General features: G+C 37.2%; 1 protein-coding gene across 3 annotated transcripts in view; it reads right to left on the bottom strand.

Annotated features, from left to right (window-relative positions):
- Positions 1 to 23,023, bottom strand: part of DPYD (dihydropyrimidine dehydrogenase) — a 332,297-nt gene that overhangs the window by 150,269 nt on the left and 159,005 nt on the right. For all 3 annotated transcript variants that reach the window (XR_010784063.1, XM_066555445.1, XM_066555446.1), the window contains exons 12-13: positions 15,924 to 16,108; positions 8,451 to 8,666 (exon numbers count right to left, since the gene is read on the bottom strand). Coding sequence is in view for 2 of the 3 variants with exons in the window: in XM_066555445.1 (XP_066411542.1) it covers positions 8,451 to 8,666; positions 15,924 to 16,108 (401 nt within the window). In the remaining variant the exon portion in view is untranslated. The remainder of the gene's footprint in view (positions 1 to 8,450; positions 8,667 to 15,923; positions 16,109 to 23,023) is intronic.

The following is a 23,023-nucleotide window of genomic DNA, read 5'->3' on the forward strand; positions in this document are numbered from 1 at the left end:
AGTATCTCAGGAGGCCTAGACTGGAGTCTAGACGGTATTCTGGATTTATTTTTATAATTAAAATGTGGAAATGAATGAAAAAAACCTGAGCTCTGACACATGCACTTAATCAAATGGGGAGAATCAAAAAGCCAATGACTTGACAGAAGGGAAACTTCTGTCATTCTATATTGACAAAATACAGATTTCATTTTTTCCTGAATGCCAGTGGTTAGCTTTTAAAGTGCATCATAATAATTTCAAAAAATAAGGAAGTCTGTAATTTATGCTGAAACTCGAAAATATTAAGTATGGCTTTATGCTTTGATTGTCATAGGTGTGTTTTAGATATAACTATTAAGAAAAATATCCTACAATCTTTTCTAATAAATTATAAAATATATTAATGCCACTTAAGAAAGTTAGATGCAATTGGTTGGCACAAAACAAAAAGGTTTGCAACAAATCTCAATTGAGCATGGAAAATATGTGAAAATTCTAAATTTCAGAATTACACTTGCCAATTTCTAGCTTACATTCAAACTGCCCTTTTAGCTGAATTCCTTCCAGACATAAAATTATGTGAGTCATTTACAAGATCACCAACAACCTTCCAAGGACATAAAAACAACCACAGAAAAATGTAGCTGAATGGTATTTTACACAAGTATGTTACATATTTGCTTTTTAGAATCCTGTTTATTCAGGATGTGATATTCAAAAATGTTGAGTACTTCAGACACAGCCAACTGCAGATCCTCAGCAGTTTTGGAAAATCATGCATGTGTGCTCTCCTTGTCTCTCTTGATAAATATTTGCAGGTATTTTCAGAAGAATGAGGTAAATCAAACAAAATTAGTAAAGAGCAAAGCAGTTTCTTCAGGATAAAAAGAAATAGTTCTGATTCTTAACCAGTATAAAATTTGCATCCATTTTGTTTGACTCACTGGGTAATAGTTGCACTATGAATAGAAATTATGTCCTCTCTCAAGTAGTGGTCACTATTAGAACAGCCCATATTATGCTGAGCAGGAATGAACACTCCTACTTTTGGAAGCTATGTTTTATATAAAGGCTTTTGTAGCAAAATCCTCAGTGTTGCAGTCTGTATGCTCTTTCAGCATTACACTTGAACTGCTCCTCAGTTGTGCCAATCTAAGTGCACTATAAGTTTCACTACAATACACAACAGTTAGTTTTCAGATTAAAAAATAGCTTAAAGACTGATTTACAAGTCTTTTATACATAAGCTGCCTGAAATATCCAAGCTCAAGATTAATGTTCACACTTACACTTAGCAGGTGTATATGCACTCTGGCTACACTGTTTTAAACCAGACTCCAGAACAAAAAAAACAGGAAAAAGAAACAACCTCCAAATACTATGTAAAAAATCTCCAGATGTATAGAAACCAAACACTTTAGATGTAACTGAGAATCCTGCAGCCTACCAAGAACTAGTTTTAGACATGGATCTGGTTTTACCTTTGCTGGCCAGCTTTGTGTGCAGCTTTGTGTGAGGAAGGAAAGCCATTGCCAGCTTAGACTTCGTGGAACTCATGCCACGACCTCAAGGCATAAGGTATAAAAGTTCCAGCCACGCTCACTCTGCTCCATGAGGGTGAATGGCAGAAAAAGTGATAACATAGAAGAAAACTGCTGATCCTCTGTTTGTAAAAATCTGTCCTTCAGCACAGATGAGGTTTACTGACTCAACGTGCACCACCCCTGCATGACAGATCCCTCTGTCTTCCACTGATGAATTGCCACATTGTGCTCCACGCCTTGAGATAACAGACTTCTCCATGAGAGACTCCGTGCAGAAAAGAGACTCCCACTGCAGAAGAAGTGCAGCATTTCTGTGATATTTAATGCTACAGGAAGAGTGGGACTAAACATTTCCCCAGAGGTTTAATTTTTATCACGAATCTGTAAGAAGTTTTTCATTTCTAAAGTGGTAAACACGATCACAGAGAGAGAGAGAGAAACTTTTTACAGATTGTTGCTAAACTCTTGCTTTAAAAATGCAGTTCGTTATCTTCAGCATTTGAAATATTAATAGGCCAAAATAACCAGAATTACTGATGGCAAAAACAGATTTTTGAATGGTCCAAAGCGCCTCACTTGCAAATTCACTGGTGTCAAGATGCACACGTGCACCAGTTTAAGGTGGGCATCTACCTGTGCAGACTAGAGCTGTGATAGGAAATGCCTTGGCTTAGCAATAATAGCCAAGCTATTGATAAGCTTGTTAAAGCTCTCAGTCCTGGGATCTTTGGTCTCTTTTTCACTGTGTTCAAGCTGTGCTACATCTCTCCAGATGGATTCTTCCAGGGTGAAGATATGCCAAACCCCTACATAACCAGGGGTATGGGCTGATGAAAAAGAATGGTTAAATGCAGTCCTTTCAGTTCCTCGGACAGCAATTTTGAAGCTTTTGAAGTTATTTGCATACAAAGAAGTCTCCAGCCTTATTTAAACGGGGTAGGGTAAAACTAAGTAGAGAGATGAGATCTGATCCTTAAGTTAAACACAGAAATAGTTTTTCTCATGGAAAAAGGAGGAAAGTCTGTTTTCCTGCTACTTAGATTCTCATAATTATTTGTTCCCTTCTTTATAGCTAGATAACACATTTTCTGAAAAAAAATAAAAGGGCATAACTACAGCATTTTAAAAGATAATAATTACATTCCATAGCACTTCTCTAGCATAGCCTTTTACCTCTCCTGTTAAACATCGCTGATTTTGTGCACTGATCTAAAAATACAAAAATTATAAAACAACAAAGACCATATTTCTTATTAAAATTCTTTCAGAAATATTGAACAAAATGAAGGATATAACTCCTAAAAACATGAAAACAAATAATAACAATTAAGAAAAAACCCCAAACTTTTAAAACTTCTAAAACAAGAAAATAATTTAGCTTAAGAGTCTTGTGTGCTAAGGAATCCCATAAAATGGTCCTTTTTCTGTTCAAAAATGTAGTTAATAAAACTTGTCTAATGCTATTTAGTAGAAAGGCAAACAGTCCCTTTTATATTTGACATTAACAATCAGATCATTTGTCTCCCCAAAGAAAGCCCATACAGCTTTCATACAGACCACACAATAAAGAATAGTAATATTTCTGTTTACTGAGATATCAACTGGCATTTCATTGCAAGTCAATGGTCTATCTTTGCTACAGCATACTAGACCTCAATCTGGCATCTACAAATGTCAAGAGTATAAAAAAAAAATATAGGATGGAAATCAAAAGCATGTTCTAAATTCCTAAAAACCAAACAAAGTTCACCTAGACATATTTGCTGCAGAAATCAGTACAATATTCAGCTGTCAATCTTGAAAAACAATGAGGGAGCGATGCTGTCAGTAGGACAGGATAATAACATTTCAAGCAGATGTTCAGGCGGGGCTCTAATTCTCACTGAACTCCCTTGGTAAGCATTTAATTTCTTTATCATATGCAAGCTAGGCAAATTGTACTTCATCAAAACTGTATTGTGAAATATTAATATTTCATATTATAGCAAAACTCCATAGAATAACCTTTGTCATATTAAGAACATCAGAATTTCAAATGTCATGGTTCTGCATTTTAATGCATCTTAAATAGCTTTTTGGCTTGGCACCATAAATTATAACTAGTTTAATCTAAATTACTATGCTGTAATATCATACAAAAATATACATTTTGTAATACAGATTCACTTCTGTGAAATACTAATGTTATGGAAAACAATGCATCATTGTACTATGATTTTTTACCACCTTCAATTATGAAGCGAGGTGCACACAGTGCAAATGTAGAGAGAGAGAACTAGCTGGAGCCTGAATGTGTATATTACAATAACAGCACATAGAAATGCAATATATACTGGGCAAATTAATTAATTCTCTGCCAGCAATCATTTTTATTTACAAATGGTTCTGAAAATGTATTGTAAAATCTACATCTGTAAACTGCATAAACATATTACGGCTAGAAAGTTTCCTCTGCTATGGTTTAGTTCAGATTTAATCTCCTTTTAATTGTAGCTTTGTTTTTAAAATCATCCATGCAACTTGCTCCATATGTAATGAAGAAAATTAAAGATTAAAAATGAAGTTAGTCTGCATGTTGATTTCTGCTGGTTCTCATAATAAAGGCAACTGTTTCTGCATTATTGAAAGCGACAGCATCACAAATCAATGCATGTCACAACAAAATAAAGACAGATGTATCTGATTAATCAGAATTAAATTTTAGAAGTGAAGGAAGCATCTAAAAATCAAAGCAAACATTTCTGCTAACCCAGTTGTTTTTTCATCTTTCTAAACAGCCCATACAATGCAGTGAGAGAACAACAAAGCCTGAATTCAGCTGATAAAACCCTAATTTCTGCTATAAACTCCTCGCTGTGGTAGTGAATATGGCATAGGAATGTACACACCTCATATAACCTTTGACTAATTTTGATACTATGTTTATAAAAACTTTCTGATTACATGTTTTAATACAAATTTTGTGTTCTAAACAATACTCACTAATAAATTCTTAGTAAATAAACCAGCTCACTATAACACTTCTCCTAAAACCCTCCCACTCACAGTTATGTGTCTAATTAATGCAGTATGTGTCATTCTGCGTGTAGTTTTCTGTTCATCTAAGCTCTAAAAGAGGTAATAATTGGTATCCATTTATTGTGGACTACATGATATGCAGCTCCCCCATTTCCCTTCAGTATCTTGCAAACAGAATTCACAAATAATGTTGCTGCATACAGTTATCTGAACAAGACAGAAATACTATTTGAACCAACAGAGCAATGAGCTATTGATCCTGCAGTCAAAAAGGGAAGACATGAATGTAGAAAAACGTGTGTGAAGAGACACTTCTATTCTGCTACCATTTGTCTTTCCTAGTGATTGTCCATTTCAAAAGCAGTTATTCCCTTTTTGGAGGAAATCAAATCTAGTTGATACTAAAGCAGCTGTGCAAAGATGTTTAATTTAATAAATAAAATTGTACGAATCACTATCTCCCTCCCAGATACCATCAGACACATACAGGTACAATCCCCTATGATGAATATTAGCTCTACACTATAATATCCAGCACTTTCTAAAGTATGTAGAGTGCGGTATATTTTGAAGTATAAATACCCTGAAGGCATTTCAGCTATTTCTTACGTTAGCTTTTTTGTAGGTTTCAACAATAGTACAGTAGTATGCAAGAACAAACTTTGCTGAATCACTCCCAGTTGAAATGCTTACCCTACAAACAGAAAATGCTACAAAGGTTGTCATGAAGACAATTATGAGCAAGGTACGTGGGTGTTTAAAAAGGGAGCGAGCACGGCACCAAACAGTGCGCTCTGTGCTAACCCCCTCGGGGCAGAATGTGAAGCTTTCAAGGTGAGCCCAAGACACATGAGGATTAGAAAGACTAGGGGAGTAAATTAGAGCCCAGAGGCTGAACTTCAGCACTGCTACCCAATAGCTCCTCTGCACAAGGCAGTACATGGGCTGCAGGGATCCCTGGCCTTGTGCTTTAGAAGAGCTTTCTGTGCTAGATGATGGAAGAGAGAAAAGGAGAAGTAGCTCATATGTAATAATCCTGTGTCTTACCAGAATCACAGCTCTTCAGCCTGAGTCCTTTTTATCTCTATCCTTGGATCCCCTTCTTCCAAGATTTACCATGCTTTTCTCTCTGACCTTATTCCATCACACCGTAGTTAATGCATGGAAATTTTTGATTGGTCTGTACATGCTTTTCACCACCTATATGTCACTCATTTTTGGCCTGCATCAGTCACTTTCCCTGAAGTGCCAAAGGATGCCCATGGTAAACAGGGAATTCACTGTTTTCCCCTATTAGTGTCTAAACACAATGGCAAATTCAGTCATTGGTTCTGGAAAAGGGAGAATTTCTGCTGCTGCTAAGTTCCCCATGGCCACAGAGGCAGGTTATGCTTGACAAATCAGAAGGAAGCCCATCAGTTAAGCCTTACCAGGACAGATAAAATGAGGAGATGAGGGAAGAACACAGAATCCTGCTTGCACATACAATCAAGGCTGAAGTGGAAAAGCTTCAGCTGCCAAAAACTGTGTCTAGCAAGCTCTCTCCCTTCTCAGCTCTTCCACTCTTGGGAACTGTACTGTCTGGGGAGATGCTCCCCCTCCTCCCACCAACTCTGCAGGCTTAGATCAGGAAATCTTTGCTCTTGATCCTGCTGCGTAGTTTGCTTTGACTAGCTTTGACTAGTGCAGGACAGCTGAGTCTGAAATCCCCAGTATTGGTACCACAGCCCAAGAGAGCATTCTGCTCCCTGCTAAAAGGTGTACAAGATTTATGTCTACATAATCAGAAGCTAAACTAGCAAAAAAAAAGTCAGCACATTATGGCAACCTATAATATTTCAAACTCTCTATCAACAACTTGTTCTAGCATTAAGTCAACAAGAACAGGCTTTCTGTATACTCAGTTTATACAAGAGCTGCCGTACCCCTACTTAGCTTTTCTTTCCATTTCAAATAGTTATTTTTGAAGTATTAAGTACCACGTTACTCTGATAAATAAAAGCAATTTTGCTTCTGCAGCACCTCTCAGCCAATCACCTGAAATCATGCCACGAATACACCTGTAGGAAGTGCAGTACTAGGAAGAACACAGTAGTAGAAAAACTAGGCAGCACTTGGGTGGGACACAGTTCTACTAGACACAACACGATTCAATATCAGAATATTAGAAGGAAGCTTAAGCAGAAATAACAATCACTGAACTAGAATTCACTAGATAACACTTTTCTGAACTTACTAACTCAAATAATACTTGCAATATCTTATTGCAACAAATACTTAAAAAAAAAACTTGAGAGATCTTCATCTGAGTCACACCTGCAGAGCATGGCATCCAGTGGAACACTTCGCAGGCGCCATTTCAGAAATGACTCAGAGTCTGCTGCTTAGTATAGCACCAACATCACTTCCTACAACATGCATGTCTTTCCTCCTGAACTCCCACCCAAGCTGGAACTCAGCCTGTGTCTGTTTAACTCTCGAGATGCACAGTAATCAACGTGCAGTCTGGCAGGACTGCCAGCATACCAGCAATAAAACTGATTAAAAAAATAAGTCTCAGTACTTGCTATGGGTTGGCTGTAGTCTAGGCACAGAATAATTACAGCTGATGGTATGTTATACATGTAAGTCAGTTGTAAACATACTTGAATGACATTTATGTCCTAAAAAGTCTTTTAATAAGAAGCCCTGAGAAGTAGATTGGAATCTCCACTGCAATCCAGATGAACACTTACTTCCCCAGGACTACCTCAGGTGTAAGAGACAGCAGAATCCAGCCTGACTTATTTTACAGCATTCTGCAGCAACACAGCATTTTGTTCTTGACCTTCCCCCTACTAGAGAGGCACCCACTATAGTTAATTCACCTATAGTACTTACCCATGGAAAGGTGGAAGAGGAACAAATCCACCTTCTCTGTTCTGCTCCATCCATCAGTACCTTTGTATATCCCCCCTCTGAACCAAGAATAAAAGGCCCTTGTATCCAAATTAAATTCAAAAGCTTTCTTCAGCCCACACTACTCTATGCTACTGGTTAACAATACATGGCTATTACTCACACTGTTACTGAGGCCTATGTTCAAGGATTCACCTTTTCTTCCTCTCTCCACAAGTAAAACCGTATCTACATCTCAGCTCAAAACCTGTTTCTTTTCTCTATGATCTGTTGATCAAAGTTGTTGTTTTCTTTCACTCTAAACTTCTTGCTCAGTCTCACTTCACCATTTTGAATGTAGTAAGAAGAAGTTGGAATTCTCCTGAATTCAAACAAGCAATTACACACTTAAAACTACAGAAAATGCTTTTTATAAGGTGCCACACTGAGCCATAGGCTTAAAGACTTAATTCCAACTCCTTCCTCCTCCACTACATGTTACTGAAGGTTGATGATGTCACTGTGTTTTTTCTCTTCATAGGCTTGGTTTTCTGCTGCCTCCATCCTTCTCTTTCACTTCCCACCCAGCCTCCCCCTTGCAGCCACATGATCACATTGCAGCTGCACCTCCAGTTCAATGGCTTATCTTGGCAGCCTCTGGCTCAGAATCCACCTTTCATGGGTTATGTGACAAAGCTGTTACTCATTCCCTTTGCATTCTGATCCTTCACACAAAACATTTTCACTGCAGCATTTAAAAAAAAAATCACTTAATTGTTGATTAATATTAGAAGTCGGAGCAATATAACGGAAGAATGTAACAACAAACAGAACCAGAAATTGTCAATGCACTGTGGAAAGCTCACAGGCTAGTTGGACTACACAATGCATCATAACCATTCCCTGCTATTTCATGCTAGTTGGATATAACAGATAATTCCCCAAAGATTCAGATTTTTCAAATATACAAAGATATGGTTACATGCAAAATACACATAAAATATTAAAAATATTAAAATATTTCCTCACCTTATCCAGGGAGAATGTTTTAGTGACAGCAAAGCCCCATCCAGCTTCAAATGCTCTTCGAATCATTGAAGAACTAGTAGCAGGGGTTGCACTGGCAATGCCAAAAGGATTTGGAAACTTCAGTCCGGCCATTTCTACACTGATATCCACTAAATCTATAGGAGTGTAGAAGAGAGGTAGTTCTGGAACTGTAGAAACTGCAACACCATATAAGGACTGTAAAAAAAAAAACAACCAAACAACACTAAACCACTGATTTTTTTTTTCTGGTATGTATTTTTATACAATTTATTATTAATCCTGTTAAAGGGGATAATTAATACATAATAACCCAAAGTTCAAATACTCTATTTTGTGTTCAGACTTGCAAATCAGCAAAACATGCAAACACTCACCTATGTAACATCTTCAGCCCAAACAGTCATCATGCTGAAATATTGAAATATTATGCTATGCTGGAAATAACACTGACAGTAACAAAACTAATGAAGAAGAAGTTACTTTACATCCTGTACTGATAAGCCTGGTTAAGTCCAAACATTTGTTCAGCCTTTCTGAAGAGCCATCTCTATTCCCTACATCAGCCAGTAACAGTGAGATTGAAAAAAAACCGGGTATGCAGACAGACCCTCTCTATTTCTCTCCTCAGGTTCCAATCTAAAAAAAGTATAAGAAATTGTGAAAAATGAGGGGAAAGCATGTGGAGGATCACTCAGCCCTAACTCTATGTATTCTGAACCTCTGAACATTCTTCCCCCACTTTGAAAGATTTTTATACAGCCTATACAATGGCATATCTATGCAAAACTAATTTTGGGTTTATATTTAATTGTAGTAGTATGAATATACTTCAAGACTGAAAAAAGTTAGTGTCTGATTGCCATCAAAAACATCATACACATTATGGCTGTGCCACCACAGTCACTATTGTTTTCATTTGAAAGTCTTTTCTCTGAAGAGTCAGTGAAAAGCATTCAGTGTATATGTTGAATCTAATAATATAAAAATTGCAGAGAGAAAAGCTTTTTCCATGTATGGATACTGAACAGCATCCTGATTAGCTGTGGTAGATAGAATTTAAATCTTTGTTCACTCAAATGGTTGACTCAATAAAATCACAAAGAAACAAAGCAGGAACTTCTAACACAGAGAAGCCCTACACTGTCTGTGTTCCTAGTAAGTCACAGCTAAGAACACAGCAGTTTCTTCCATCTTTTAAAAAGAAAACTTTTTTTCAGCAGGACAAAAAGAACCAGTACTTGAATTTTGGAGAAGACTTTCTGTAGCAGACTAAAAACCTCAGCCACTCAGAAATTGCTGCCTTTTGGACTTTTTGATTTATTTTTTTCTTTAGGGAACTTATTTAATCAATTTTTACCTGTGAAAACTAAAAAAGCACAGATGGGATGAGGAGTTTTTTGTCCTTTTTTTTGGTGCCTTTTGTTTCCTAGGCTGGTTTAAAACCTGAGAGTTCATGCCTGTTTTGTTTTGGGATTGTGTAGATTCCCCTCACACTATTCTGACCCCAGATCTTTGAATCTTCAGACAAAGAGGATACATTTTGGGGCCAAATTTTCTGATGGCTTAAAAGCACTGAAAGTAGTGGAATTGTCCTAGCCTGAATGATAAGAACCTGAATGGGTCCCTAATGGCAGACATTTTGAGAAAAGCTAATTTCTAAAGATCCCTACACTTGGGACCATACTCGCTTCAGTATCACGGCCTCTCTCAGCTGGAGACCAGTGCAGTTACACTTGATAAAAAGCCAAACATGCCCCATTTCTTCCTTCCTGAGTGCTCACTCCTTCTTCCATGTCACACCCCATAGGGCTATTTTTCTACACCAGGAGCATCTGAGTTCTTCCAAAACCAAACAGCCTGGCATTCTACATCTCAAAAGCTTTTGTTAACTGGCAAAAAAAAAAGAGAAAAATGAATTTTGTCATTTTATTACTTTGAGTTTGATTTCATCCTTTTAATTTTTTTTTGTTTTACTTTTTCTTACCTAATATTTCAACTGTAAAATGTTGTTTGCAATGCCAAACCAGAAAATCCAGGATCACACAATTCAACTTAAAGTGTTTTGTAAATGCCAGCACTTTTGTCTCCTACATATCTGAAAGTAGGGAAATCCATTGAAATCAAAACTGATATACTGAATTCTTACAAAAAAATCTTTGATTTTCATTCTTACAGAATGACATCAAAGAAAGACTTAAGGAAAATTGTTCGGTCAACTCCACTTTTGCGCATGTGTGAGCAATAAATGCAATTTTCTACTTTGAATTAATTTGCTATTCAGAATCGTTCAAATGTTCCCTGTGAATACATTTCAGTCTGAGGATTGATCACAAACAATTCACAGTTTGTACAACTGTAAATATAATTTGCTATAGACAAATAGAGGGTGCTGAATATGAAGCTGAAGTTCCATTGTACTGTTTCTTTGCCCAATCAGGACAATTAAATCTCTGAAAATTGTTCTCACCTAAAATGAACACTGAAAGTGATTCTTAGCAACCTTTCTGTGGTAAAACAGAAAATATATCCTATACAAGATGAAACAAAAAATAGCACCAAAGCAGTGAAAGCACATGGTTGAAAATAACCCATGTATGAAATGCAGGAATAGGCCTTGCCTCCTGCATGCCATCATTCAGACCAGTCTAAAGCCACTTCCCAAACTGCATATAGGGGTCCATTTCTCCTGCCTTACTTCCCTTCCAAAGAGCAGAACCACAAAGAACTCCACCCACATGCACTCAGACCCCACAGTATTTCCCCAATGATTTGCTAATGATGAAGTGACCCAAGCAGAGGTGGCATTGGGAGAAATACAACAGGTTTCAATGGAATAAACCAAGTATCTAAAACCACACAGGGGCAGCTGAAGGTTCAGTAGTCAGTGGCAATACATCTTTGGAGATTTATCTCCCTCCTATCACTTCCTTTTTGCTGTTTCTTTCCTTTCAGCACAATGCTTATAAAATAAATATGTTTTATAAGCCTTGATGCATTGTTTTCTACAAAGCAAAATTTTTGGCAAACAGAAATAGTATATAGTTTCCTGAAAGTGAAATCATCTTTATAATGAAGGATTTCCCTGACGTTGCACAAACAAATAGGAAAAGAAAGCCTGCAGGCAAGAGTTTATTTATAATAACTCTTCTCTTGATTTTCAGAAGTAGAGGACAAAAAGTGTGGTCTATTCTTCCTCTCAATTTGATGCCAACCAGCTGAGCTACCAATATTGCAGGTACTTGCAATCATGACAATTTTTTGGAGACTGGAACATGGTGGTGAAAAATCCCCAGCACATTGCAAGCAGTGGGTCTAGTTCATCCTAAACAGGGTAAAGGACTGGCCTGAAGGCAAAAGCACAGGAGCTGCAGAGCAGGGCTGAGAGACAGGAACTCAGCTTTAGACCTGATGCAATTTTTGACATCACTTTTCTTTAGATGGAGAAAATTCCTAACCAGAGTGATATGGTCTAACTACATTTTCTGGCCTTTAACAAAGATAGACTGTGAAAGCAAGTAGTTGTATTACTGTTATTTTTCAGAGAGCCTTCTCTACAAGTCCTAGTGCCTGGAAGAGTTTTCCTGAATACTTCCATCTTACTCTGGCTTTCTCCATTTTGAAGTCTGATCTTAAAACTTGTCTTTTCTCCCTTGCTTCTGCTATCCTCTCTCCATTAATTAACTTGGTGGTAAATATGTTTATATTATTTCATACAATCTCTGAATGGTTGTGGTTTGAAGGACACATGGGGACTATCTTGTCCAGCATCCTTGCTACTGCAGGTTTGCTCAGGGCTCGGTGCACTTTGAGAGAGATTTTCTCAGTTCCTTTCTGGCTTTCTTTCTGTAACAGACATATTGCTTATTCAGGAGCTAGCAACTAAATTACCAGGCTTCCTGAATCTGCCTTTAATTCACCTTTTTTTGCAAATGGTGCTTTATTGCTGCCTGCTAGTGTTTCATACGTTGTTCTAGCTACACAAAGGAACATTAATTTTTTCCTGCAGTTATCCTGAAAAGAAACAGACAACCTAACTAATGGCTTCAAATTCAAGCTTCCTGGGAACCTCTCAATTCGGGTATTGATTATGAAATAATGTATATTCATGCTCAATAATGTATAAAGCATGCTCAAGGAATAGATGAGAATGGTCAATCTTGATAAAAAATCAACACTATACTCTTCAGAGACAAAGCCCATATATTTTCTGACAGCCTAGGTAAAGAAAAAAATAGAAAATATACAATAGTGGTTCAAAATAACATTGTGATGTGCCCAAAATTCATCTTGAATGATGTCTTACTGAAGTGCAATTTATATCAGTGGGGATCTAGGCCTCTATTCTCTAAATGTATCATGTACATTTCAGTCTAGGAAAAATATAAAAGAAACTTCCGCAGTGGAAGGTTACAGTAAAGAAGAAAATAGATTTAAATAAATGAAAACTTACTGTGATTTAGAAAAAAAAGTCACTTTTAAAGAGGGATTTTAGCGAGAAGAAGATGGCAGCTTGACTGCCATATATGGGAAAATAGGCTACAGGTAAGTGCATGAATAGAGCAGGAGTGAAGCATTAGTGCTGGCACAGTCATCCGAGATGAAAATACTGGAACTGTCTTTGCTCTCAAGATAGGCATAGAAAATTAAAAGTTAGTCCTTTTAATTTTTCTGAGTTACCCTCAATATAACTATTATGCTATTAAATCCATTCACACACCAGAAAGAAGTGAATGGTAACTGAGGCCTAGAAGAGAACAGCAGCCCATATTGCTTCTGCACAGGATCATAAAGTCACTGTTGGACAAAAGCAAAGGCTTACAATCCCCAAACTAAATAAATCACTAAGATTACTTAATTGAAATTTTTATGTCATTCATGGAATAACAAAAGAAGGTTGAATTGAGAGAAATTGTGAGTAGTAGAAAGTTGCATGAATTGGGCTGATTCTGTTTGGATCAATAAAAATTTGCAAGGAATGGTTCTAGGAAGACTGACTGTATTTCCTAACAGGTTCTACTACAGCTATCCTTAGTTAGGCTTTGACCGGTCATGTTTATAGAAACTAACCTGACACAGCTGCAGGCAACAATTTTTGAGACGAACCTATGCCTCATATAGTGGGAGGAATATGTTAAGAGGCAGGAGATATTTAGGCAACTAATGATGGAAAGTTTCCAGCATAAGAGCAGCCAAGAAGCTTCTGTAAATAACTCTCAGTATTGAACATAAGGCATTTCTGTTGAAGAGTCCTGGAGTCTGGATCTCACGCCTGACTTGACCACGTGCCAGAGCTTGCAGTGACTGGAGTTTCAGGGCACATATCAGCCCCATCTGTTCGCTTAGCCTTTTGCCTGGAGTAGGTTGGGATACAAGCAGCGTGCTGTTCAAACACTGCATTCTGCAAGTAGTCAGGATGGTAGGTTTGAGTTATACTCTTTGACATTGGCTTGGACTAGTTGAGAAATCCTATGGAATAGTTTCATTTTGATGAAGACTGACTACATCATTTATAGATCCTGGTGCTGAGATAGTTGGTGATTTCGGAAATGGCTACCTACTCCTTAACTGAAACAGACAGTATCAATGCATTTATTTAAAATTTAATGTGCACTTGATTCAGACGCTCAGTTCACAGGATGGTTGCCTGCTTTAGAATCTCACAGCAGAGAGAAAGTAAGGTGGTGTGCAAGGGTATTTTTTCATTTGCTTTTGGAAGTTTCCAGAATACAGCTCAGCTGTGAACTGAGTGCATGGGCACGCACATGAGCACAAAGGCAGGCACATGTGCACACACCTGTCCCTATAAACAGTAGGATAATACAATCCTTCTCTTATCCTTCCCTAAACAACTTCTTTAAAAACAAACTCCTCCAGTCACTAAAATTTCTACCAGCTCCAAACACTGGTGAAGTAAATTGCCAAATTACAGCATTTTGCACCACAGCAACCAGATTTTACAAGGGCTGCACATCCAAATAAATGCCCTTGGGCAACCCATTCATCTAACAGCTGGAAAGGTGACACTTGACATTTGGAAACTTTCCTGTGAAGATTGCTGTAAGGCTTTCCCATTAGCTTCCTGGTGAGATTGTAAGGTTGAATAAGCTGCCTTGAAACCTGCAAAGGGTAACAGAAATGCTCTAATATCACAAGTCTGCTTGATTTAAAATTCTAATTCTCAAGCCATGACTATTCAGATTTTTTTCCAAAGTATTAAATACATTGCAGAGGGGAAAAATAAAAAAAAAAAAGCTTTCTGGAGAAAGCAACATGATAAATGAGGGTTGCCTGTATTTCTAAGAGGTTGAATAAGGAGACAAAAAGAAGGAGATACCTTCTCTCCCCTGCCACAGTTACCCAAAATCACTGTGCATTGAGAAATTAAGCAAGCAGGTCAGGGATTAAAGATGTTTCACACTCAGCATTTTCATCGGGTCTAAGAAGGCAGGACACAAACAGTGCTTTATAACAAGTGCGAAAAAATATGCACAGATACTAACAACAAGCTTTCAGCTGAAGTATTTTTAGGAAGTGAAATCAGACCCCAACAGCATGAAATTGCACAAACATGCAATCAGAGAGGCTTTGAGCAGATGGATGGGGGAGAAAGACATTGAGCTGTTACAGTCCCAACTTCAGTTGTTCAAATCTCTTTATGTGGGAGAATGAATCATGTATCATGTTTCTCAAAAGTTCCCTGCACTATGAACACACTTTTTGTCAGTTGGTTCTCCAGGCTGTGTCTCTGTCTCGGGAGGTTTCTATTCAGCTCCTCTAGACTTTGTGCTCATCTACTAGAAAAATTAGGGCAGAGTCAGCAACATGCAAGGAGAACCAAAGGGAGACATGAGGTTTTTCAGGTTTGTATGTATTACATTTCTCACATAAATTCTCCTTTGCATTACTTGCCTCTGTGCATTTAATGTTTTGTTTTTGTCAAGCTCTTGTATCCAGTTCATCAGTCTCATCAGAGCAAACTTGGGTTCCAGTGTAGATAACCTGAGCACTCTGTAAACTGTTAGTAAACTAAAAATGTCTTCCTCGGGTAACAACATTGGCAGTAGTTAATTTTTACTTTATGCACTACTGGAAGATTTTACTTTTTAATACTTATGGAGCTCACTCCTTTTCCCCAATTACCCAATTAGGGCTTCTGCTTGCAGTGTCTGTTGTGCAGGGAGACTTACTACCATTGAGCAGAATTCAGAGCTGGGGCCAAGAACACGTTGCTTGAATTTTAGTGTTAAGATAATATAAGAAAGCTGAGTTCACCTACCCAAACTCTAATATGTGATCCAAGATGAATGAATATGTAATGTTCTAATCACCAGATAATCTAGGCATTATTTCTCAAAATTTGTATAATGAATCAAAACCACAATGAAAATATTTTTCAAAGTATCTAAAAGGAGATCAAACTGGGAAAGACAAAAGTACTTTTGAAGAAGTCACCTGTATGTATCTGTGCATGTACCAGGAAGCTTGTTTGCCATCGTTCACGGATTCCACTGTAGTGTTGGCAAGACCACCAACGTCACCCCCTGCAAACACCCAGGGCTCACTTGTTTGCATCGTTTCTGGGTCTACTTCAGGGAGACCCCATCTGTTAAACTTGATAGGTGCCATGGCCTCTCTGACTATAATTAAATAAATGAAAAATATGTTAATAAAAGAAAGAAAAAACTGTTGCTAAAATCTGTCAAATATTTGATGATAACAATAGGAAAATTGAATGCTGAGAAAGATATCTCTCATTAAAGTCAAAGCCATCCTGACTTAATATTCAAACTCAGAACATCCTGGAAGAAAGGCTCACTTCAAAACATGTTACACATATTACAAATGAAACCATAAAATCACAATCAAAATCAAATGGTTAGAAGAAGACAGTAACTTTTGTATCTTTTCACTACAACTTCTGAATTTTTTTAATGCATGTATTAAGAGACCCTAATCTTTTTCATGCTGTTAGGAAACAGCACATAGAGGCATTTTGCACAAGAAATATTATTTTCCTCCAAATAATGTAGATTTGAAAACAAAAAAAAAATTATATATAAATATATAAATGTCATTAAATACACATAAATGCTCAGAAGAATATTCTGTTAATATTTTTTAAATTACTACATTCACAAGGCACTTCAAAGTATCTTCATTAAGAGAATAATCTTTTCAATAAATAGTTTTAGCAAATTTTGATGGCATCTATCAAAATAGGGGGGGGCTATATAACTTTGTCTGCAGTAACAGAACATGCTACAATAAAATGCAGTTTAAAATTGCAATGTCCCTCAGGGACGTACCACTGGCAGATGCAGATTGCCAAGGTCAATTAAACTGATGTAGTTGCACTGTCATAAACGTAAAAGAGAAACCTGCCAGTTTAAGATGAAGACTTCTCCAACACAAAGGGCAAAGTCATGGTATTGTCCCAGCACACGCCTCAGTACAGAGCAAGCTTCAAACACAGCATTCCCACACATCACAGTGATGGGATTTTCATCCAAGGCTCTGTGTCTCCTTTCACTTCCATATTAGAAATGTATTTCAAAGTGGAGGCTGTGTATAATCAGGGGCAAAATAATGAAACAAGAAGCAAGACACAAACACTGTCACCTATTTGTCCCACCTACACTCTCCTCCTCAACCTTGGCTTTTACAAACACATCCAGAGGACTCAAAGGATTTTTTGCAACTTGTTCAGAAGCTTGAGTCAGAAAAGACAGTTCTAACTGAAAGCCTGTACCAGATTTTCTACCAGAAGTATTTAATCTATCTGCAAGACCTATTGCCTTCACAGTCTCTCCCACGTGGCATATACATGAGGCTTAAGTTGACAAAAATAATATTTGGGTAGCAACAAACTCAAAAACTTAAGAAATTGTGTCCTGTAAAAATATCTAAATTACTGAAAGATCACATGGAACACAACCTTCAGACTGAGACATTTTTCATCTGGAAAATGAGGGGTTTGGTTTGTTTGGGTTTGGGCTTTTTCTGTTTGTGTGGGTTTTTTTAAAGGAAAGAGTTGGCTGATAGCAGTTTTATCAAAAATCCTTCAGAAATCAATACATTAACTTTCTCTTTGTGCCTCAGACTGTGTGTACTTCAAGAAAGCTTTTGATCATCTCATATTTGTCATATATAGGATAACTTATTGCATCCAGTGGTACCATCTCAGCATGTGGTCTAGACGGCTCTCACAAGTTAAATATGTACAGGCTTGTAAAGACATGTTTGGAAAAAAACAGAGGAAAACTTGGTACGGGGGATTTAATAGATGACTTCTGTCTGAGACAGGACTGAACCACAGTAAAGGTTTCTGAGGACAATATGCTGTCGAAAATGTAGTTTTTCAAAAGAAATTATGTAAAACTGGGAGTTATGACTACTTATTTCATTTTGTGGAAAAACAGGGTATTACTTCTGTTATCCTGTATCTATTACATTTCTCAAATCTCTTTGAATTGCTTTGTTCTAAAATAGCTGTCTGGACGTAATTATACAAAACGCTTTTTGAGTATGAAGAATGCCCAACTTATCTTCACCTGAAACATCTCTCCAGGCCTGGGGATTTGTCTGCGTGATCAGTATTTTTAAAATCAAGAAAGAACATTTCCCTGGTGGCAAGGTTGACATGGTATCCAACTGCTATTTATTTCTTTCTTAAAATCTCCAAGATTTAGGTTATATAAAAAAAGGGCATGGTTCAAAAGCATTTTATATAAGAGTTCCTAACATCCTCACAATTTGGATCTGATACCTGGTGCAACTGAGAGGCTGAAGGGAGCACCTCCCAGACCACATGCACAAAGCAGGGGAGAACTTTTGTCTTCAGAAAGGAAAGTCCTTTCTCTGCCCCTGCAAGGGTGAAAGAGAGCCCAAGGGCCAAATGTGAGCTTGAACTATTGGTTCTCTGAACTGGTGTTTGACACTGAACAACAAGCAAATCAGATATTTAATGCTCGGTGCATCATTTGGGACAGAGGCAAAAAGTATCTTTAAAAACCTTCACCCTCTCAGTTTCAGTCTTCAAAGTTAAAACTAACACATCTTTTCTCTTGAAAATTCAAACTGCAAACACAAACCTGTGTTTGTGCTGCCATCTCCCCCCCAGCCTAGTGAGATATTATATATCATTTGAGAAGATCCTTCTGGATGAAAGACAACATACAATTTAATTATTCTACCGCTATCAAGTGATGCTAACAAAACAAAAGAACAGTGCTGAATATATTTTCCAAATTCACTATATTCACAGAGCAAACAAACACAAATGGAAACACAGCAGCAAATTATAGCATTTGCAAAAACAATATTAAAATATAAGTGAATACAGAAAAAATATTTTAATTAACGAAACAAATCAAATGGAAAAGATTCCTCAAATAAAGCTTTAAAAGTGAGTCTCTGTGTGACTGCCATGACTAATTATGCATCTATGTAATGTGTGTTCAATTTGGGCTTATTTAAATAGCAGAAATGCTCATTAGCTGCAGTATATCTGTGAAGCTTCAATAAACAGTTTAATGGTTTTTATGTTTAACCAATTTGGTAAGTTCCTATAATTTTAGCTTTAGTAGCTCATTAATGCTATTTTTGATATCCATCTTACAGAATTCCTTTAAAGTGAATAGTAGAATTACTTCTGAAAAATACAAATATACAGTAACTTTCTTAATCTGAAATGTATAACTACAGCTGTTGCACGCACTAACGGATTAACTGCTGACACTGCCCAGTCTAAATGCCCAGCAAATAAAGAAAGGCAGAATCATGCTTCCAACATCCTCTACCCTCCTAGTGTCCTGAACAGGGTTAAAAAGTGGTTTGACTGGATAAAGCTAGGTCCAGCTATGGTGGGAGAGGGTCCTGCTGCAGGCTGCTACTGCCTTTGTTTTCTGTCACTAGCAAGCAGAAGTGTCTGATGTGTATCAACTCAAAGAGTAGAATTTCTGCCCTAAGTAAACAGGGCTTTAGAAATCATCTTGAAGCCACTTTTTGATATTGGGAATGGGTAATGATTTCAGAGCATGGCATTGCTGCACCCAAACTCATTCTGTAAACCTATTTGTAGAGAAAAATCCTATTCCAAATGACTCAGCAGGAAAATTCCTATCTATTTGAATAGGAATCTTTTGAACATATATAATTTTCAGTTTTAAATAACAATTTTTTTACAACTCTAGTGCCTCCTCAAAGCCTGTTGGTGGAAGGCAGATGCTGTGCTAGCAGGCAGATGCCAGGGCATTCCCAGCTGGGGTATCACAGCCTCCCCTGCCCCCTTTACTCTTCCATTAGATAACCAAGGCTTCAGTGCTCTGAGGGCAAAGTTACCCAGCTGTCTGAGCAGGCTCTATGAAGAAACTCAACAGTCCCCCCAAGTTCCAGGACTCCTGGTTTCTGTGCCATTTGGAGTTCTATATTTGATCAAAGGAAAACGAAAATCTTTTTCACTTATGAGATCAGAGCTCTGAAAACTTCTTTTCCTTTGTTCCCTAGCAAATGCTTCTCAAACTGTAGACATAAAAATTAACTATGAGTAGGTTAAATTATAAAATTATAAACAACTTAGGAAAAGTTATCTTTAATTTATGTTGAACTATTCTAGGGAAGCAGTAAGGATGGTGTTTGCTGCTGCAGTTTCCAAGAAAGATGACAGTTGTATTAAAAGTAAAATCAAAATATCTGAAAGTTGTGACTGATTCCTGGAATTATGAAATAAAGTTTTGCCCTTCAGTCAACGATGCAATAGCTAGCTACTACCAAAATTTTCATAAAACATATTTTGATTCACAAATAACTTACTACTTCTGGGATTTTTTTACAAAGGTGGTACTTGGATTTTGCTTGGATATTTTTTCATTTCTCTTTTTTGCTGTTCCAAGAAAATAAAACAGACATTATCATGCTAAGATTCAGTGTTCTGGTTACATGTGAATTCTTCCTCTTTAATGCCACCCACTAAACAGAGTGTCAAACTAAAGTTAGGTTGCCAGTCCCCTATCCTGGCTTAGTCCTTTGCTCTGCACTGAATTTTGTAGCACATTTTCAGCACTATTTTCCATGCTTTCTCCATTGTTCTCACTGGACATTCAAGAAAATAAATCCGAACAAAGGCATTTGTTACAAAATCTTGCAGTCCTAAAGTATTGTTCCCTTTGCTTATCGGAAGGATTAGGAAAGGGTTATTCAAAGTTCAGACTTTAAAACCAATGGGACTGATGTTAACTAGGATGTAGAGGCTGGCCACAGTATGAGGGAGCACACAGAATTGCAAGTGTACGTGTTGAGTAGCTGCAATTAGGAATGGTGACAGAAGATACTTCAGCAATTCACTAGCACATTGTAAGCCTCAAAAATAACAAAATAAGCAAAAAGGCAATAACCAAAGAAAAAGTACAAAATTTCTCTCACAGCTCTTTCTTTTGTGGGTCAGTTACGATGGCTTGAAGGCTCTGGTAAGCTGTGCAGTTAAAATAAAGCAGCCTGTACTTGCAAAAAATTTTTTCTTCAAGAAGAAGCAAAACATTTTTCTTACTCCATCTGCAGTAGTTGGATTTGAACAATGGCTTTTTACTGGTTTTAGTAAAATGGTAACCTTCTTAAAACAGTCTAGAAGGCAACTCCCCTGTTTCATCTATGAGCACCTCCAGGAGTATAAAATCAAACTAGGAGTCAATTTTTTAAAGTAAGTGATGCATTTATATGATTCTCAATGGAAGGATGAATACCCACTAGAAATGCTGCTTAAAAACACCATCAACCATTTTATTTTAACAAAAAAAAAAAGACTAAATACCTATTGTGAACACATGGAATCTCAGTTGCAAATTTAATAGTTACCAGGCAAGAATAGGAAACATCTTGTGGAGGATAATAGACCAGAAAAAAACTTTCTAACCTATGAGCTATTTCTGCTCAGTCACCCACACACTTATGGCTTCTTACAAAACTTTCCAACATGAGCATCAAGGCTGCCCTGAACACTTTGTTGAACTGGGGCTAAGTCTAATTTTAATCTCTGGTTTTGACAGTATTTTCTTTATTCTTTTATCAGTAGAACCAGTTTTTATAGGATACAACCTGCTATCTTAGCCCATACCAATACTGCATTTGCAGTTCCCTGAGGTGCCATACGAATTAGGTCAATTGATAGAGCTCTTTGTATGAGCAGCAATTAACATGTTTATTCAACCTGCACCTGAGTCACCCAGTCACAGGATAATTGAGACCAGAAGGGCCCTATGGAGGTTACCTATTCCATTCCCTTCAAAGTTAGATCAAGTTCCAAGTCAAATCAGTTTGCTCATGGCATTGTCCACTTTTGAGTACCTCAAGTATTTTCATCTCTCTCTATTGATGGGGAATACCTGAATATTTTCATCTCTTGAATACAGAAGTGTTACTAAATGAATTGTACTTCATTTAGAAAAACCAATCAACCACAAAAACAAAAAACCACAACAAGACACTAAGATGATGTTTTGGTGGGTTTTTTTTTAATTTTTCATTTATTTTTGTTATGTACACTGAAGTAGTCTGGAGTTTTGGTTGTAATCGAGCTCAATAGTGAAAAGCAAATTTGACTTTCATTAAGCCTAAAAAAAAAAGACTTAAAAGCAACTGAAATGGTATGCTCAAAATAAGCACTTTGTGCACTCAAGTCTTAGTTTCTTTTCACTTTCATAACATCCAACACAAATGACTTGCATTTTTCCTTTTTATTGATTGCTTTTCTAACAGCAGTTTCACCCAAAATACAGCATGAAACTGAGGTGTTTTGCTCACCCCCAAAGTAAATTACTCTATTCTCTCATGATCAGCTAACTGCATGACTGTTCCCCTCCCATTTTATGTTCCTATTTAAAAACCTCTCAACAATTAATTTAGACTGTGAATGTGCCCTAGGAAATACAAGACTGGCACAGTACTATAGCACAGTACTTACTGGCTGCTTAGCACAGTAAATTCAATCTTTTAATTGAGATAATTTTTAACGTGGGAGAAAACAGAATCACTCCTGTATCGTGGGGTCTATGAATCACAACAAAATATATTGACTGAATAGGTTAATATTGATTTACCACATGAGATTCTAGAAACCCTTCCAAAAAATCTAAACACAGAGTTTTAAAAGCAAAATTACCACCAGAACCAACAAAATTTACCAAAATTCTCAGTTAATCAACACCATCATCAGAGTATTTAATGAATCTCTTTAAAAAAGCCCTTAAAACCTCTTCTTCCTGCACCCTGGAGGTTAGACTGAGCTTTGAAATATGACCCACACAAATGACAATCTTTCCACAGCAATACATCTCCAAGAGGAATGGGAGTCTGTTCTCTCCTGTGCCCTGTAGAGCGGGAGGCAGCAGCAGGCCAGCAGGCAGCCCTGAGGAGTGAGCTGGGAGCAGTCACTGTCTAGAAACAGCCTAGGATGCAAAAAAATGCTCCAAAGCATTAGCAGCACACACAAGATAGGACTGCTCCTGGTGCTCACTTCACATGTTCCTCAAAATACCAGGCTGATCCTTTTTACTGTAGGA

This window comes from Molothrus aeneus, chromosome 9 (assembly GCF_037042795.1).
Source record: "Molothrus aeneus isolate 106 chromosome 9, BPBGC_Maene_1.0, whole genome shotgun sequence".
Taxonomy (NCBI): Eukaryota; Metazoa; Chordata; class Aves; order Passeriformes; family Icteridae; genus Molothrus; species Molothrus aeneus.